The sequence below is a fragment of the Arvicanthis niloticus genome, chromosome 19, assembly GCF_011762505.2.
Source record: "Arvicanthis niloticus isolate mArvNil1 chromosome 19, mArvNil1.pat.X, whole genome shotgun sequence".
Lineage (NCBI taxonomy): Eukaryota > Metazoa > Chordata > Mammalia > Rodentia > Muridae > Arvicanthis > Arvicanthis niloticus.
Window position 1 is genome coordinate 52,669,744 of NC_047676.1, and position 19,641 is coordinate 52,689,384.

The 19,641-nt window shown below is 40.0% G+C and overlaps 1 protein-coding gene across 1 annotated transcript in view; it reads left to right on the top strand.

Annotated features, from left to right (window-relative positions):
- The window catches only part of Slc30a5 (solute carrier family 30 member 5), a 31,140-nt gene that overhangs the window by 2,005 nt on the left and 9,494 nt on the right, over positions 1–19,641 (top strand). Inside the window, exons 2-11 of the mRNA XM_034523504.2 lie at positions 2,836–2,958; positions 5,495–5,561; positions 7,139–7,224; positions 11,197–11,284; positions 14,006–14,093; positions 15,357–15,433; positions 16,701–16,871; positions 17,835–18,123; positions 18,297–18,505; positions 19,030–19,187. Coding sequence (XP_034379395.1) covers positions 2,836–2,958; positions 5,495–5,561; positions 7,139–7,224; positions 11,197–11,284; positions 14,006–14,093; positions 15,357–15,433; positions 16,701–16,871; positions 17,835–18,123; positions 18,297–18,505; positions 19,030–19,187 — 1,356 coding nt within the window. The remainder of the gene's footprint in view (positions 1–2,835; positions 2,959–5,494; positions 5,562–7,138; positions 7,225–11,196; positions 11,285–14,005; positions 14,094–15,356; positions 15,434–16,700; positions 16,872–17,834; positions 18,124–18,296; positions 18,506–19,029; positions 19,188–19,641) is intronic.

The window sequence follows — 19,641 nt, forward strand, 5'->3', positions numbered from 1 at the left end:
GTTGCAAGTATGGAGAACTGAAGAAATGTCTAACCACATAGAAGACTAGTTATATTTTTTATTTGATCAGTTAATAGCAAATAGTGGTTTCTAAGTTGGGAGACTGGGTTGAATGCCCCTGCTCTGCCCTGAGGCTAAGTGGCCTGTATAAGAACCTGTCTCTTCTTCCATCCCTGTCTTCACCTACCAATAGTTTCCCGCCTTAACAGGAACCACAGTGTTTCTGTATATGGTACTTGGTCTTAACTAGTGTGTCCAGGGTGTCCAGCAGGAAGATGGATTAACTAGAACTTTAAAAGTCAAAGAATGCAGAAGCTTCAGGATGTTGTGGGGCACACATTTAATCCCAGCGTTTGGGAGGCAGAGGCAGGCGGATCTCTGAGCTCCAGGCCAGGGCTACAAAAGGAAGCCCTGTCTTAAAAAAAAGAACAGGAACTATTGAGATGGTTCAACAGGTATAGGTTCTTGTTGCCAAAACTGATGACCTGAATTTGACTCCCTGGACCCATGTGGTAGGAATCAACTCTCAACAATTCTCTGTCTTTATATGCTCTCATGCGCGCATGTATACACAGACAATAATAGTATTAATAATAATAATATCTGTAATAAAGGAAATTTTTTAAATCAAAGAATACTATGTTTAAAATGTTGAAGTAATTTTTCTAATTTGATAATTATAGCAGAAAGCTCTTGAGTGTATATTGTATGAAAAATCGCAATGTCACATTATATGCATGATTGCAAATGTGGAGAAAATATTTGTTGACACACATAGGAAAAGGTTTGTAAATTGTTTACCTGTGAGGAGAAAGCTAGAAGTGATTTTATTTAAAACTTTTCCAATAATCAGCTACTCAGAAATTAACATTATGACCTGTGGGGTTCTATGCACATATGTCTGTGTGAAAATAAAGTTGGTTTACTAATACTAATATATTATCAATGAGTATTTTACATGAATTGGTTCATATCTCTCATTCAAGACCCAGTTTTTTTTATTCTTAATGCTTTATATAGAAATCTATAATCTTTGTAATACAAGTGTGTTAAGCACAGTTTGGCTTTTCCTTGATCTTAGTCATAAGCAATCTGCTGCAAAAGTAAACTAAACTAAACTGACTAGATTGCACTGAACTAAATGCAGGGCTCCTGCCCAGTGCTCATATTTAACATGCGCTCCTCTGTGCTCCGACAGTCTTCCCTTCCCTTTTCTTGCTTAGTTCTTGATTCATATTCAGTACACACATATCTTAACTCTGTGGAAATACCCTTTCACTTCTTTATAGTTAGTGGCTACCACATCTTTTAGAAGCATTTGTCAATTTACTTGGGAAGTGTAGTCTGTCTGTTTGCCTATTCTTTCCTGAAGACCTGGAGCTCTTTGAGGGCAGGGCCTTTGCATGTGTTTTGATTATTACATAGAATCATGAAACTGGAGAGGCTTAAACAGATAGGGATTCTCTCACATAAAAGAAACCAGATTGCCCACAGTGTGTCCCCCCCCAGACAAATTCCTTAAGATTCTTCCCTGCTATTGTTTATTCTATATTAGCTTTCATTTTCAGACTTAATAAAATGGATACAGCATCTTTAGCTAAAAAAATGTTTTAATTATTTTTAATGTATTTTGGGTTTGGCTAAAAATATAAATAAAAATGTAAATTTTAGGTAAGTTAGGTAAGAGGGTCGTGAGGCTGAGACTGGTAAGATTGTGTCTCAGAGAGGGGATGGGAATCAAAGGTTTCCCTTTAAGGCAGGGGTAAGGCACTCCTTTTACTGTCAGGAGAAAGAAGTGAGGCATATCTGAAGCTGCCCTGCCAGACCTCCCTGGGGCTCATTGGCCCTTTGTAGCATCCGGCACATACTAAGTAAGCATGGAATATTCATCCAGAAGCCAGAAGTTAAGCCTCTTGGTTTGCGTAGTGGTTGGGAATGAGTAGTTGCCTGCCTGGTTATGGGGAGGCAGGAGTCTGGGGGCCTGGTTTCCTGGAAGAGTTGCCAAAGCCCCTTTCCCCACTTTGCAGGTTCCTGCTGCCCCTGAAGTATGTCCAGTTCCTAGTCACTTGACTTTGAGCTCTAAACCTCTGTGCAGTGTTTTAGCAGGGCAGATGGGCAGATGCCTCCTAGGTGTAGTAATCTAGTCTCTTTGCACACAGAATGTGGTTCTGTTTTCTTAATTCTCCTTGGTTTTAAATAACTAATTAGTAAAGCAGATTTCAAATGACTCCAGTAACTCTGCTAGACTATATATGTTATCTGTGGAGGTTAGGGGGCGCTGGGAATTGAGCCTAGAAGCTCTCACAGTTTAGGCAGTGTGTGTGTGTGTGTGTGTGTGTGTGTGTGTGTCTGTCTGTCTGTCTGTCTGTCTCTCTTTCTCTCTCTCTCTCTCTCTCTCTCTCTCTCTCTCAAGATAGGGTCTCATTGAGTTGCCTGTACAAAGTATAGTCTTAAACACACTGCTCCTAGGCAGATCTCTGAGTTTAAGGCCAGCTTGTACTGTGTAGTAAAACCCTGTGTCAAAAAAGAAAAAAAATCTTTCTGCTCAGCTTCCCAAGTAACTGGGATTACAGGCACATACCACCAGGCCTACCTTAGACATTAATATACATTGAAACTAAGCCAGGAGTACGTGACCCAAAATGTTAACAGGGGTTAACATGTGGATGACGAGTTGTCTGGAGAGGACTTTTTATTGTTTTATATGTGTTCATGTGCACTTCTGTAGTTTTTATTATGATCTACCATACTTGGATATTAAGGGGGAAAAATAAGATTACAGGGATCCTAGTGATTTCAATTATATTAAAAATTGTTCCTGTTCTTATTTTTCAGATTAACAAAATACATTGTATTACTGTGTTTAACCAAGTGTTTGAAGGCTGTGGGACTTTTTGAATCATATGATCTCCTAAAAGCTGTTCACATTGTTCAATTTATTTTTATATTAAAACTTGGGTAAGTATGGAGAGGGCCTTAATGGTTTTTATTTCTCTGAAAATCCTCTTTTGACTATTTTTAAGAAATCTTACTTATATGTTCTCTGAAGTTTATTTCTTCTGATAACTATCTGATTTTTTTTCTATAAATAGAAGCTTGTACAAGAGTAGAAGTATAGAGAGCCATCAGAAAAAGGCTGTTTCAGCTGAGTGCAGTAGTCCATACTCCCAGCACTTGGGAGCGTTAGTCAGGAGGATCCTGAATTGGAGGCCAGCCCCAGTTACACAGTAAGACTCTGTCTTAAAAATAAAGTAAAAGAAGGTGGTTGAATTCTAATGACTTGCCAAACAGGCGTTTAGTTCAGTTTGTATTGCTAAAATTCTTGCAAAGCTCTTTTAATGCCTTGCTTAATAGACAGTTTGGTTCCTGTCTGTGCTTTTTGTAATGTCTTGTATCATTTAATCTCACAGAAGATGAGGGGTTCCCTTACACTCCTGAGAACAAGTGTAAAAATAAAATGGAGATGTTGTATTTTTATAAAAGTGATTTTGACAGGCTGGAGAGATGGCTCAACAGTGAAGAGCACTGACTGCAGGGGCCCCAATTTCAGTTCCCAATATCTATTTGTGTGGCTCACACCTGCCTATAATGCCAGCTTCACAGTTGACACTCTTCTGGTCTCTGTGGGCACGGGTCCACATACGTAGACACACACATAACTAAAAATAAAGTAAAATTTTAAAAAGAAGTTTTGACTTTATACTTCTTATGGAGTTATAGACTATCTTCTGATGTAGCTCAGTCATGAGGCAGTCATAAAAATGTTATCTGAGGGGGAACACCCTCATAGAAGCAGAGAGAGGGGGGATAGGATAGGGAGTTTGGTGGAGGGGGGACCGGGAAAGGGGATAACATTTGAAATGTAAATAAAGAAAATATCCAGTTTAAAAAAAAAAAAAAAAGTTGCCTAAGCTTGTCTTAGTACAGACATTCCTGTTTCCAACTTAAATCATGCTGTGCCCTCATAAAAGAGTCAGGGGTCCTCATCTTCTATATATAGTTTGTATACAATTTTCTTCCTACATAGAGATTTATAAACTTGAGATTAACAGTAAACACCCCCTCGTGTTAATAAAAGTCTTATCAAAGACACTTAAGGCCATAGTTTGCCAATTTAGGAAAAAGATTCTTGATTAGAAAAGTTAAGCATTTTTATTTAGCTGACAGTAAAAAGATGAAAGCATGTTACTGTTATATTGGCTCAAGATTTATTACTGTTGAGTTTAAGAGAAGATGAGTTCTTTTGTTTGCTGTTTTAAGGTACTAACAGTATTGAAAGCTAATCAGTAACCCACCACTTAGCAGGCTGAGGCCAGACAACCACAGTTCCAGATCAGCATGGACTGCATCACGAGATTCCATCTGAATACTCAGGATTGCTTTTGTGGTTTATGAACTAATTCTGAAGACAGTTATCAGAAGGTCCTGATTTTTGCCGTGAAAGCCTCATCACTAAAGACAGTTATTTTTGTTGTTGCTGTTTTATTTCTTGAGGCAGAGTCTCTGTATCTTTGGCTGACATGGAGCTTGCTCTATAGAACAGGCTGGCCTCTAACTCACTGAGACCCACCTACCTCTGGCTCCCAAGTACTGGGTGTACACCACCATACCCAGCCTAGAACAAAGTTTCTTAAATGTGATGATCATGAAAAATTTGTGAGCCAAAAATTAATTCAGAATCAAATGCACATTGAATCTGGGGTTCACGACTTGGCTATAGTCTTGGTTCTGCACACAAGATGAACACTATGCACTGTCTATACCATCTAGTCACACAGTGTCAAAGAATACTTCTGAATTACTCTTTTGTATTTTGGTTTCATGGGGTTTTTTTGTGTTTGGTTGTTTTGATTTGGAGTTTGTTGGTTTGTTTGTTTTGAGACAGGGTTTTTCTTTGTAGCCCTGGCTGTCCTGGAACTCACCCTGGAACAGACCAGGCTGGCCTCAGACTCACAGAGATCCACCTGCCTCTCCCTCAGAGATGCTAGGATTAAAGGCATGTGCCACCACCAACCAGCAATACTCTTGTGTTTTGAATTAGTGTTTTTGTATGATATAAAAACTTTTCTGCCCTTACGGAAGCATAATGGTTTAATTACAGTAAGCAAAGATTTAATATTTTCCTGGTGTCATTCTTCAACATTTTTATATCAAATTAGCGTATCTAATGTATATAAACACATCATCTCATTAGTATGCAAATTTGCTCTTATGTTTAATAGTAAATATTTAATAAATAGTAAAATCATATACACCAAAGACTTTAAGATATCTTCTAAAGATAAATTTATTTGATTTGTTAGCAGTAAATACTTGATTTGTATATATATTTTATATATCTGTGTACCACGATAGCATAAAAATACAACAGGTGGAAGCGGCCATGGGTTTGAAAAGCTCTGTTCTAAAGGTCAACATGTTTCTCGTTCTGGTGTATTTGCTAAAACTGCACCTTATAATTAATGTTAATATATTACTCTTTCAATGTTTACAGGACTGCATTTTTTATGGTTTTGTTTCAAAAACCGTTTTCTTCTGGGAAAACTATTACAAAACATCAGGTGAGATGCAAACAGAATCATTTACTCCTAACAGCTTTCCTCTGGTGGGCCAGAATAAAGTGCCTGCTTTTAATACTTGAAGACTTCGTTTCCTGTTTTGTTTTGGGATTTTGGTTTTTTGAGGTTTTGTTATTGTGTTGGTTGGTTGCTTTGGTCTGGTTTGGTTTGCTCTGGTTTGAGACAGGATCTGCTGTAGCCCATTCTGAGTTTGAACTGAACTTGTTAAGCACAGATGGCCTTTCACTCCTGATCATCTGGCCTGTTTGCCCAGTGCTGCTATTGCAGGCTTACACTACCATTCCCCATGTACAGTGCTGACGCAGGCGCCCATGCATGTGGGCAAGCCTACCAGCCTAGCTACATCCCGAATCTAGAGGTAACTCACTCTTGACTTGTCTTTTCAGAATTGAGGCTCCACGAGTGAACTATAAATTTCAATGTCATGGAGTATTTTCAAGTGTAGAAAAGGGTGGCAGAGTTTAAAGGGATGTATTTGATTTCTCTTGCCTCAATTTTACTCACTTATACAGTGGAGGTAATAATACTGTTCTCTGTCTATATTATATATCATATATCTGTGCGGAATAAATTAATTTATACATGTAAGGGTTTTTAGTTACACCTCACGTGGGTATGCAGTACATATGTTTTCTTTGTCATTCCCAATAGGTGGCTTCATGCCAGAAAGGTTCCTCTTTCCGCTAGACTCACATAAAACACGTCAGTGGAAGCAGTTATATTCTACCGCGTGTTTGCTTCATGTCACAATTAGTGTTCTCTACCATAGCATCAGAGTGCAATTTAAGTACTTCTGGTTTAGAGGCCAAGAACATCTTTAAAGCATAATTAACCTTTTTAACTCCATCAAAGGTCATTTTTCTCTATTTTCAAATGATTATAGCATAAGAATTGGTCATAGAAAACACAGTGGTGTACACGTGTACTCACAAAATGCATGGAGTCAGAGACAGGAAGAGCTACACAGTGAGAGCTGGCGTTTAAAAAATAAGTCCTCATGGACAAGATTTTGAAAACACTAAATCATTAATTATTGCTAGAAATCTAGTGAGGAAATGAAAAATTATACTACATTGGAAAAAGACTTAAGAGCTAACAGCCAGGCATGGTGATGCATGTCTTTAATACCAGCACTCACTGGTGGGGCGGTGAGTCTGTGAGTGTACAAAAGTACAGTCAGACCGTCTCGAAGAAAACAACAAAGTAAACGCTTACATAACAGAAGTGAAGGTGGTTAGTCAGTCCTGGCAGGTTCTATTTAATGTTAAAATATGTGATTATTAACCTTTAAAATGGTTACATAATTATCATGTTTCCTTCTGAGCATTGTTTGGTTTCTTTTTAAGACAGTGTCTTGATGTCTTAGGCCTGAGCAACCTGGAACTCACTGTGTAGACCAGATTGGCCTGAAGTCACAGAGGCCTGCCTGCCTCTGTCTCCTGGTGTAGGAATGAGCGGCATGCTCCACCGTGCCGCTCCCTCGTAGGTTTTATTTAAGCTTGAAACATTTACTAGCAAATGGATATGACTGAAGTTTTTTGTGTTGTTTTTATTTATAGTGGATCAAAATATTTAAACATGCAGTTGCTGGATGTATCATATCACTTTTATGGTTTTTTGGCCTTACTCTTTGTGGACCACTAAGGTAAATAAAAATTTGTATATTCACTATTTGTTTACATCTTTTCATCTGACTTGATTTGTTCTGTGTGTTTTAGTATTTGTTATGTGCACATGTGGAAATCAGTGGCTCTCACTGACCTTGTTCTATATTTTATATTAGAGATTTACTTGCACAACTGGTTCTGTCACTTCTATAGCATTGAATACATTTCAACATAGAAAAACTGATTTAGTCTATAGAGTAGTTCTTGGGTGAATACCATTAATATATTTGCTAATATCACAGATATTTTATTGTCTAATGCAATAAGTTTCAGATAGAGAAGTTAAAATGTCTGAAATGGGAAGTGAAACAAACCAAGAAAGATGAGCCATCTTAACAGGTGACATGTTTTTCCTCTTAGCCCTGCAAGTGCACTCATCAGACTAAAGGTGTGGCAAGTGAAATGGGCTGCTCTCCCTTGTTTCTCTTAGGTCCGTGTGGAAAATGTCTCGTGCGTATGGAGCCAGTTGAAGGAGGAAATGCTGAAAAATAACTTAGTAAACATTAAAATGTGCAACTCCCATAAGATTTTTTTTTTAATTTTTTTGAGACAGGGTTTCTCTATAACCTTGGCTGTCCTAGAACTCACTCTGTTGACCAGGCTACAGATCTGCCTGCCTATGTCTCCCAAGTGCTAGAATTACAGCTGTGCACCACCACTCCTGACTTTTAAGAATTCTTTTGTCAGGTCTCTAAAAAGTGCTAGCAACAAAGTATAAGCAGAAGTGCCTTGCCCTTGCCTTTGGTTAGGGAGAAGGAAGGTTAGGGAGACGCAAGGGCTGGAATGAAAAAAGCAAACAATCTCCCTTACAGTGGTGAAGATTGACAGAGGGGCGGGGCGGGGCGGGGCGGGGCGGAGTGGAGTGGGGCAGGGAGGCCCACTACTGGAGGCCAGGGAAGTACCTTCTGTGCTGGGATTTCTTTGGCTTATTTGCTCTGTGGTGCTTTTCAGACACAGTATGTAGCAGCCACACCCTAGCAGAATGTGCATGTTAGTTGAGTTTCCCAACTTTGGTAGAATCTTTTCAGTTTGAGCTTGATCATAATTGAGTATTGTTATCAGTCACTGTATTTTCATTTTCTTACTCATAAAATTATGTTTTAGTTCATATAAAAACCCCATCCCTGTGTCTTAAGATACAGATAGAAAGGGAAATATTTAGTCATCTGCATGCCCCTTACCACCACCCACCTACCCTGCCTTTCTCCATTTTTTACTAAACCCATGATACGCTTTAAAGTGTGTGCTTGAGAGCTGAGCACAGTGATGGTTTGTAGACAGTCTTACTTTAGGTTAGTATTGCCATATTGATATATTAATTTCTTAAATTACAACCTTCCAAATATGATAAAATTAAAGTTACAATGGGTGGGTTTTTGTTTTGTTTTGTTTTGTTTTGTTTTTCGAGACAGGGTTTCTCTGTATAGCTCTGGCTGTTCTGGAACTCACTCTGTAGACCAGGCTGGCCTCGAACTCAGAAATCCGCCTGCCTCTGCCTCCCAAGTGCTGGGATTAAAGGCATGCGCCACCACCGCCCAGCCTGAGTGTTTTTCATTACAGACCTGAGCAAAGAAGAGAAATGACACATTTAACAGCGAGCTGGAATTGGGTTAATATCTAGATCTGTAAGACTCCTTTCTGTTGCTTTAGGGTCTTCGGTGTTTGGCTGCCCTGGAGATTGAATCTAGGGGCTCACACTGTACTGCATCTCTTTGCCACTCTCCTATTTGAGTCAGGGTCTCAATCTTTGTTTCTTTTGACAGCGTCTCACTATGTAGCTCTCTCTGACCAACCTGGAATTTACTGTGTAAGCCAGGCTAGCCAGACAGTTCTACATAAAATACTTCATTAAATATAGACTTGATTAAATATAGTAAATATAAACAAGAATGTTTTAATTTTTTTTTTTTTGCTTTTATTTATGTATGTGTGCCACGTGTGTGTGGGTGCCCATAGAGGCCAGATGAGGGTTTCTCTGGAACTACTTGACATGGGTGCTAGGAATGGAATTTGAGTCCTTTTGAAGAACAGCAAATGACCGTAACTGCTGAACCACCTTTCTAGCCCTCGTCTGTTTTACTGTAGCGTAAGTGTGTGCACCTGAGAGTGTGTAAGTGCGCTACATGCATTTGGGAGAGCCTGAAGACGTCGGGGAGGCAGATACACTGAAGCTTCAGCTCCAGGTTGTCGTGCACTCTTATTTGGGGGCTTAGAACCAAACCACGTCCTGTATGAGCGCAGTGAGCTAACTGAACCACTGAGACATCTCTCCAGCCCCAACACAAATATATTTTAAGAGGAATAATTCAGTTTCTGATCTAGGAAGCCTCTCTTCTTCCTTGGGCACTGTAGCCCACATCTGTAACCCCAGCACTTGAGAGGCAGAGGCATGTGAATCTCTGTGGGTTGAGATCAACCTGGTCTACAAAGAGTTCCAGGACAGGCAAGGCTAATAGTGAGACACTGTATAGAGAAAAAAAAAAAAGTAATTCACTTACCTTAAAATTCATTTTTTTCACAGTATTTACTTCAGAGCTAGGTAGAGTGGGCTGTGTGCTGGTAGCTCAACTAATTAGAAGGCTGAGACAAGAAAATCACTTTATCCTAGGAGTTTGAGGCTAGCCTGGGCAACATACCAAGGTCTTCTCAAAAGCAAAAATTTTAATATACTTTACTATTGTTTTAGTTATATTTATTTATGTTATGTATATGAGTGTTTTGGCTGCATGTATGTGCACCACAAGAAGTCTAAAGTGTTGGGGAGTTGGCTTAGTAGGGAAATGCTTGCTACAGAGCTATGGGGACCTAAGTCAAGCATGGCAGCCTGTAACTGCACGCTGGAGAGGTCAAGACAGGCAGTTCCTGGGACTTACGAAACAGCCAATATAGTTGAAAAGAAGGTCTAGGTTAAGTGAGAGGCCCTGTTTTAAAAAATACTGTGGAGAGCAGTTTAAACATAGTGTAGTTGGCTGGGTGGTAGTGATGCATGACTTTAATCCCAGCACTCAGGAGGCAGAGGCGGTTCCAGGACAACCAAGGCTACACAGAGAAACCCTGTCTCAAATTAAAAAAAAAAAAAAAAAAAAATGGAAAGAAACCTTGTCTTGATGATGATGGTGATGATGATGGAGGTGATGGTGGTGGTGATGGTGATGATGATGATGATGATGGTAGTGGTGGTGGTGGTGATGATGATGGTGGTGGTGATGATGGTGGTGGTGATGGTGGTGATGGTGATGATGATGATGATGGTAGTGGTGATGGTGATGATGGTGGTGGTGATGATGGTGATGATGGTGGTGGTGATGATAATGATGGTGGTGATGATGGTGATGATGAGGATGGTGGTAGTGAGGATGGTGGTAGTGATGAGGATGGTGGTAGTGATGAGGATGGTGGTAGTGATGAGGATGGTGGTGGTGGTGGTGTAATAGAGAGCAATGGGGAAAGATACCCAGTGTCAGCCTCTAGCCTGTGTGTGCACCCATACACATGCATGTGCATCACATATATACACTCACAGAAATCTAGGCCAGCAGGATGGCTCAAAGAGGAAATGCACATGCTATGCAGGCCTAGCATCCTGAAGTTGATTTCCAGATCCAAGGTAGAAGGAGAAAACTGATTCTTGAAAGTTTCCTCTGTCCTCCCTGACAAACTGTGACACAGTAAATACCTTTTCTTATTTTTATCAAAAAGATGATTTAAAAAATTTCAAACTATGATATATTTTTTAAATGACATAATTCTAAGACAGATTGTTATTTTCAGGTATTCATAGCCTCATTCTTTCTAAGGCAGCTAATACCAAAATGTTCTCCAAGGGAATTGTTCATATATATTTTCTTCAGGTTTTGTGAAACTCGGGTTTTCTTTCCCCTTACTCTAACTGGACTCATGCTTCCTGGGAAAGTCAGACACATTTCCTGAGTGGTCTTTTATTTTTGTAGGACTTTGCTGCTGTTTGAACACAGTGACATTGTCGTTATCTCTCTGCTCAGTGTTTTATTCACTAGCTCTGGAGGCGGACCAGCAAAGGTAGGATTTCCCTTCACTGCTACTTAGCAATTGAAAGCCGGGCGTTAAACACTATTCCTAGCAAGTGGAATCTTTTACCGTTCATGATAATGAGATTAATGCTAGCTTAACATTCTTACAAAAACATTTTTTTATTTTTATTTCATTTTTGCATAATTATAGATTTATAGGATGTTGTAAAATTAATACACAGATGTATTTTCCACTCAGTTTTTTGCAAAGGAAACTTAAAGGTTGATATTAGTATAACCCATGCTGTAATCCTTTATTCGGGTATTAACACTGTTACACATGACTGTATAAATACCTCTACAACCAAGATGGAAAGATGACCAGCAAAAGATCTCCTTCACGTGGAGCCCATAGCTCTCTCTGCCTTATTCTTAAGTTAATAAAGAAAAAAGAAAAAGAAAAAAAAAAGCCTGTGAGCTTGCTAGGTTTAGTCTGCCATACCCAGCGTTTTACCGACTAGTCATCCCAGTTCATGAGTAATTAAGTCTGCTGTCTAATGAGTTGTGTGCCTACAGTCTGCGTGTTAGAGTTAGCACTGCAGCATTCCCATTTCATCACATTAAAGTATTTCTGCGCATAGCCCATTGGCCTGAAAGTTGTCATCCACACTGTTGCAGTAGGACAATTAATCCTGCTCAGATCAGCCTGGCAGCGTTCCTCATCGCCCGCCAAGATGTTCTGCGTTCCCGATAGAAAGACAGACAGACAGACAGACACGCACGCACGCACGCACACACGCATGCACACGCAGCCTTCTATACTTTAGTATGCCTTAAACAGCCCAATGGCTGGGCCACTCCAAACCTCCATGCTGTTAGCACAATCTCCCCTCCGATATTCCTGAATTATTTCTTACTAAAACTATATTCCATCCTGGCTGTCCCAGACCCAGCCAGGCCTGCAGCCCTCCTGAGCCACGATCCCAGACTCTTACTTGTTGGCAGTGTCTCTGTCTTCTGCCCTACACTTCTCTGGTCTGGTCTCTCTTCTTTCCCAGCATGGCGGTTCTCCATCCTCCTTCCTCCTGGCCCCCTTGCTGAGGATCCAAAAGTCCCACCTCTTTCTCCCTGCCCAGCCATTGGCCACTGGCAACTTTATTTACCAATCGAAGCCAACTGGGGGCAGAGACTCTTAGTGTCTGACAAGTGGACTCTCCTGCAATTTTGGGAACCCAGTTAACATACAAATAAGAGACTTTGAGACTGGCCTGTACTACATAGTGATACTGTTTTTAGAACCAAAAAGAAAGGGCGGCAGAGAAGGGAGGAATGGGAGTTAAGGGAAAGGAAAATGTCAGTTGTATAGGTTTGTAATGTATGTTGCCTTTGTCATATGTCCACCACACTAAGGAATTTATCGAGTGTAATGATAACCATATAATGAATAGACCAGTATGCTGTTTTCATTTGAAATTTTTATTTACTCAAAGTATTATAGTTCCATTGCTAAGTATGCATATTATATATAAATGTATGAAATATTACATGTAAATATAAATATTACATAGGAAATACTTATAAATTTACAAATATCAAATTACAGTAAGAATATATGAGGTTTTTATACCTAATCTGGAATATTTATATAATCTAGGCTTATGCCTTTTCTGTATAACTTTCTTTGACCAAATCCTATCCCTGCTAAGAACATAATTTAACTTTATCAGGGCACTGGAGATACGGCCCAGTGAGTTAGAGCAGGAAGACCTGAGTTCAGGTCCCAGCACCCATGTAAAAACCATGTATGTGCCTTAATTCCTCAGCATTGTGTGATAAAGATAGGCAGCTCCTGGGGCAGGCTGGTTAGCCTGCCCACTGCAAACAGCCAACTTCTGGTTCACTGAGAGACACTATCTCAAAACATAGGGTGCAGGAACGAAGATTGCTCGGTAGATAAGAGGACTGGAGTTTGATATCCAGCAACCCCTGTGGGTGGCTCACAACTGCATGTAACTCAAACTCCTAGGGATCTGACACCCTCTCCTGGTCTCTGAGGAACATGTACATGTACAATACCCACACATATACACAGAGTTTAAAAGCAACTTTAGAAAAGTGGAAGGCAATAGAAATTACAGATGTCTTCCTCTGGCTTCCTCATGCTTGCACACAGCCCCCATACACATCTACAACACACATACACAGTTGGCTGTCTTAGGAATGACTTACTATCTCAGCATGGCTTCAGGGGCCTCTTTCCCTAGAGAAAACCAGCTAGATTATTCTTTGTTTGCCAATGTTACCAAATACAATACAGCTCTACTAGTTATTGTTCCTTAGCTACCAGGGCTTTCCAACCAAAACTAAGAAGCTTATCTCTATAAACCCTAATGGTTTGTTGATATTAATAGGCCTACTCACATTTAGAAGGAAGTACATTGCTAACATATGTCTGCTCTTAAAATACTCTGAAGAATGTATTTCTGTGGCTTAACTATTATACTATAAACCTATGTAAACACGATAATGTTAGCTGTCATTTTTATTAAATAATTTTTTTAAATGTTGCTCTCAAGCCTTGCTTGGTGGTAACATACCTGTACTCCTAGCACTCAAGATTGTAAGTACGAGGCCAGCCTGGGCTACATAGTATAGTCCTGTTCCAAAGGAAAAGGGAAAAACATTTTCCTCTAGCATTTGTGTGGTTATCATGCCTAGGAATTAGCCTTTAAAAGTACAAAACAAATGTTGTCTATTTCTTCTCTTTCAGACAAGAGGGGCTGCTTTTTTCATTATCGCTGTGATCTGTTTATTGCTTTTTGACAATGATGATCTCATGGCTAAAATGGCTGAACACCGTATCCTTTTGCCCCACACTGGAGTTACCTACAGTCTAGGAGAGAAACAGAAGCTGGCCGTGTGGGAAACTGTGGAAAGAAACTTAACAGACACAAGTGATACTTTCATAGATTCATGTCGACGTACTTAATCGTTATTCAAATGAATAGTAAATTCATTCTGAGTTGAATATTTTAGAATATCCTCACTATTTTTCTACAGTGCTTGTACTTTAGAATGTCCTGATAGTAGAAGACAACAATACATTTAAATTCCTTTGTCTAGTTTTTACAGTCTTGCCCAAAATTTCTCTTGCCAGCTCAGGCTACCCCATGAACCCAACTTTGTAGGCAAGTGTTCGTTCTCTACTCTGTGAGCTCCCTGGTTTTCCCAGCCATACATCTGTTCTGCAGTACCCAAAGTACCAGGTTTCCTCTGAATATTGATACTTAGTAGCCTGAAGTGTATTAGCAAGCTACTAGCACTTTACTTTGTTATACTGCAGTGAGGACAGAAAGAGCTCCAGGTTGCTTCTGACCCATGTACTCTGACACACCCTCCACTTTGCTGCTCACCTTGCTGGGGCCTGTGTGGTCTGCTATGTAAAGAAGGCAAGCCCAAGACTGAGATGCAGCCGAGGTTCCATGGGACATGGGTAGACCAAGGAGATGCTGAGCCTGGACATGCATCTTCTGTAGGCTAAGAACCAGATGTCTTCACTGCCTCAAGCACTGTCATAGTGCTTGACAATGGTGCTCACAGAAGCCAGGCATGGGCTGAGCGGTGGTGGCGCACGCCTTTAATCCCCAGCACTTGGGAGGCAGAGGCAGGCAGATTTCTGAGTTCGAGGCCAGCTTGGTCTACAGAGTGAGTTCCAGGACAGCCAGGGCTACACAGAGAAACCCTGTCTCCAAAAACAAAAAAAACAAAACAACAACAACAACAGAAGCCAGGCGTGGTAGTATATCCTTATAAGCCCATTACTTGAGAGGCTGGGACAGGAGTTCAAAAGTCTTTTAGTCTGTGTTTTAAGGCTCTGGCTCAAAAGCCAACAGGGGGAAAAGGAAGAAAAAGAAAACAACTATAAGCCATTCCAATTTATAAATTATATTTTTAGAATTTATTTGTTTTGTTTTCAAGAATAATATGTTACTAAGGATAGTTGAATTTGCTATACCCAGACTAGTTTCTCTTCAAAACAAAATAAAGCAGCTAGAATTCCATGGAACTTTAGCTTTGGGAGTTAGGATTTAAAGTATTTTCCTTTACTCCACTTTCTTCAGCGGAAGGACATCATGATAGTGCTCTAACTCACATGCTTTATACAGCTATTGCCTTCTTAGGTGTGGCAGATCACAAGGTATGTTCTTTGTGTTGCAGATATGATTGGAAGGATACAGCAACTATAAACTTTGGAGAGGGGGGGACAGGGCCTCATATAATTTGATATGTAGCCAAAGATGATCCTGAACACTTGATCCTCCAATCTCTACCGTGTATCACGGTGGGATTTATCATCCTTAAATTTCGTTTATACCTAACACATGCCTTTACTCCTAGCACTGAGGAGACAGGATCTCCAATCCAAGACCAGCCTGGGCTGCATCTTCAGTACTGTCCAAAAAATATACTTAAACTAACTTATCTCCAGGCTGGAGTGATGACTCAGCCATTGAGAGCTCTTGCTGTTCCTCCACAGGACTTGTTTGATCCCCGGCACCCACATGGCAGCTCACAGCCATCTGTAACTCTAGTCCCAGGGAGTCCAGTGCACCAGCCATGCAGGTGGTGGTGCTCAGGCATACGTGTAGGCAAAACATCATACACAAACACTTTTAAAACACGAAAATTTACCAGAGTATAATTGTTTGTCAGCCCTCCCAAGTACAAAGTTTATAGCTCAGTGGTAGGAATGTTTGCCTGTCCTGGACAAGGAACCAGCACAAACCCCTGGCACTGTAAAGTTACAATACTAAGGTTGCTACTAAATACAAATGCTGCCTGCCATTTACATAGCTAAATAATTGAGGTATGGGGAGGAGGTTGGGGAAATAGTTCCATTTCTTCAAATAGAAATTTAAGAATTGAACATTGGGGCCTAAAGATATGGCTCAGTGGTTAAGAGTGCTTCCTGTTCTTGCAGAGGACCTGTTCCCAGCACCTGTATCGGGAAACTGAAAACCATCTGTGACTCCAGTTACAGGAGGTCTCTGGCCTCGTCTGGCCTCCAGTCACTTACACTTGTGCACAAACATACAAAGACACATTTTAAGTTAAAAGTTATTTCTCATATATATATATATATATATATATATATATATATATATATATATATATATATGGTACAAGGGATGTAGATCATTGGTAGAGTGCTTGCCTAGCATTTACAGGGTCCTAGGTTCAGTCCTCAATATTGCCCAGGTATTGGGAGGCAGAGAAAGGCAGACAGATCTGAGTTTGAGGTCAGCCTGGTCTTCAGAGCAAGTTCTAAGCTAGCTCTAGTTCTAACTAGTTTTTTTGCATAGTGAGGCATTGTCTCAAAACTTTGTAAATGACATAAGTCTGTAGGGAGTTGAATATGGTAGTATGTGTGTTTTTTAATGAGACTTTTGTCATTTCGCTCATAGGGTGGAGTGCTGCTGCTGGTGCTGGCCTTATGTTGTAAAGTTGGTTTTCATACAGCTTCCAGAAAGCTCTCTATAGATGTTGGTGGAGCTAAGCGCCTTCAGGCCTTATCCCAGCTTGTTGCTGCGTTTCTCCTGTGCCCGTGGGTGATTGTTCTTTCTGTGACAACTGAGGTAAGAGTGAGAGCTGTTGATAACAAGTAACGAGAGTTACTATTAGAAAGGAATCTCAATTCAGAACATTTTTTTTTCTGGTTTTACGAGACAGGGTTTCTCTGTGTGGCCTTGGCTGTCCTGGAATTTGCTCTGTAGACCAGGATGGCCCCAACCTCTGCCTCCCAAGTGCTAGGACTAAGGGCGATTGTCCCCACCACCACCTGGCTCAATTCCAACTTTTTTTTTTTTTTTTTTTTTTTTTGGTTTTTTTCGAGACAGGGTTTTTCTGTGTAGTCCTAGATGTCCTGGAACTCACTCTGCAGACCAGGCTGGCTTCGAACTCAGAAATCCACCTGCCTCTGCCTCCAATTCCAACTTTTTTAATCTAAGACTGACGATGGCTTAAACTATCCTTGCTTCTTCTTTAGTCTTTTTTTTTTTTTTAAATTGGAGTTTTGTTTATAAGAATGAAAGTCAAATACTATTACATTTGCATATACTTCACATTCTTATGGCCCAAAGCACTTGTGAAGAAAACTCAGTTAATCTTTTTGTTGTTGTTGTTGTTGGTTTTTTTGTTTTTGTTTTTGTTTTTTCGAGACAGGGTTTCTCTGTGTAGTCCTGACTGTCCTGGAACTCACTCTGTAGACCAGGCTGGCCTCAAACTCAGAAATCCACCTGCCTCTGCCTCCCAAGTGCTGGGATTAAAGGCATGTGCCACCACCGCCCAGCCGAAAACTCAGTTAATCTTAAACTCAGAGATTTTGGCTATTTAGTATACAAAATATACTACGCTATATAAAATTCAACAAGAGTGGGGTTTTGTTGTTAATACCCTGGAGAACACTGGGAAAATGTACCAATATTTTGTGACTTTTACGTGCTGGCATTTTGTGAATCTTGAGTATTTCTGTTTATGTATAAAGTGACTTCTCTCCGTAGGATACTGATTGTGTTGTGGTGTTTGCTTTTCACTTGCAGAGTAAGGTTGAGTCTTGGTTCTCTCTCGTCATGCCTTTCACCACAGTCATCTTTTTTGTCATGATCCTGGATTTCTATATGGATTCCATTTGTTCAGTCAAAATGGATGTTTCCAAATGCGCCCGCTATGGATCCTTTCCCATTTTTATTAGTGCTCTCCTGTTTGGAAATTTCTGGACACATCCAATAACAGACCAACTCCGGGCTATGAACAGAGCAGCACACCAGGAGAGCACAGAGCATGTCCTATCTGGAGGAGTGGTAGTGAGCGCTGTGTTCTTCATTTTGTGTAAGCATTTGTCCTCATTTTTATTTTTATTAATCTACTTTTATGGTTTCTGATGTTTACAACTTAAATTTAGAAATTGTTCTGTGCTTGCAATTTAGTACTTGATGACAGTGACCGTGTTGGTGGCTTAAATGTTCAAAACATATATAATACTCTCTTTTTTCTCCTTGTAGCGGCCAACATCCTATCATCTCCCTCTAAGAGAGGACAGAAAGGTACCCTTATTGGATATTCTCCTGAAGGAACACCACTCTATCACTTCATGGGTGATGCTTTTCAGCATAGCTCTCAGTCGGTCCCTAGATTTATTAAGGACTCACTAAAACAGATTCTTGAGGAGAGTGACTCTAGGCAGATCTTTTACTTCTTATGCTTAAATCTGGTAAGACTTTTAAATATTAGTGCTATATTTTTAAAGCACAGTGTTTTTAATCTTAATGGGATATGTAATTTTAATACTTCACAAGTTTCGGCTAAAGTTTACATTTTTCTCTAGTAGCAAGGATCCTATTCAAACGAGGCAAACAATCTTTGCAGTATTTTGGAAATGCTGGCTTAGAGGATGTTTTAAATCACCACTGCAGTAGCTTGTGAGCGGTGGACTTGCCTCCTAATAGGATATCAGTACATACCGCTGGTGCTGGCATCTTAGAGCCTCGTCAGTTGATTCCTACGGATAAACAAATCAAACAGTTGCCTTTTTAGTTTATAAAATGCATGTGTCTGATTAGCTTACTTATTTATAATCTATATGAAATATACTTTCCAGCATTAAAGCTTTAAGCACATCTTCAAAGAAGGTTTGGGTAGTTAAAGGTTAAATTCTTATGATTAAAATCTAATAATTCTCTGCAGTGATGTATTTTTCAACATACTCCTTCCATAATTTCTTAAACCTCTTTTTAGCTTTTTACCTTTGTGGAGTTGTTCTATGGCGTGCTAACCAATAGTCTAGGCCTGATCTCAGATGGATTTCACATGCTCTTTGACTGCTCGGCTTTGGTCATGGGACTGTTTGCTGCCCTGATGAGCCGATGGAAAGCCACTCGGATTTTCTCCTATGGGTAGGTCCGCTAACGGCACTAGTTCTCCAGTACAGTGCAGATGCCATCTTCAGAAATGGGATTATGTTACTTCCAATACAGGTGACTTCAGATCTTCACCTTTACTTCATTTGAAGTCAATAGGGAATGTGAGCTACACATTTGATTAATACTGAATGGCAATCAGCTCAAGATTATTCTTCCTCACATATCTGCTAAGAGGCAAAGAGAAAATACCGCCTAAAATGTTTGCTTCTTTGGGGTCACAAAATATCCATAGCTATGCATACCTTGTTAAAAGTGCTCCAAATTGGAAGTGTGTGTGTGTGTGTGTGTGTGTGTGTGTGTGTGTGTGTGTGTGTGTGAAAATATCCTCCCACTACTGTCAATAATTCAACAAGTGTCATAATCACTTCTGTGTGCAAGGTGTTTCAGTAAACAGACTCTAACTAAACCCATCTCTTACTGACTGTTT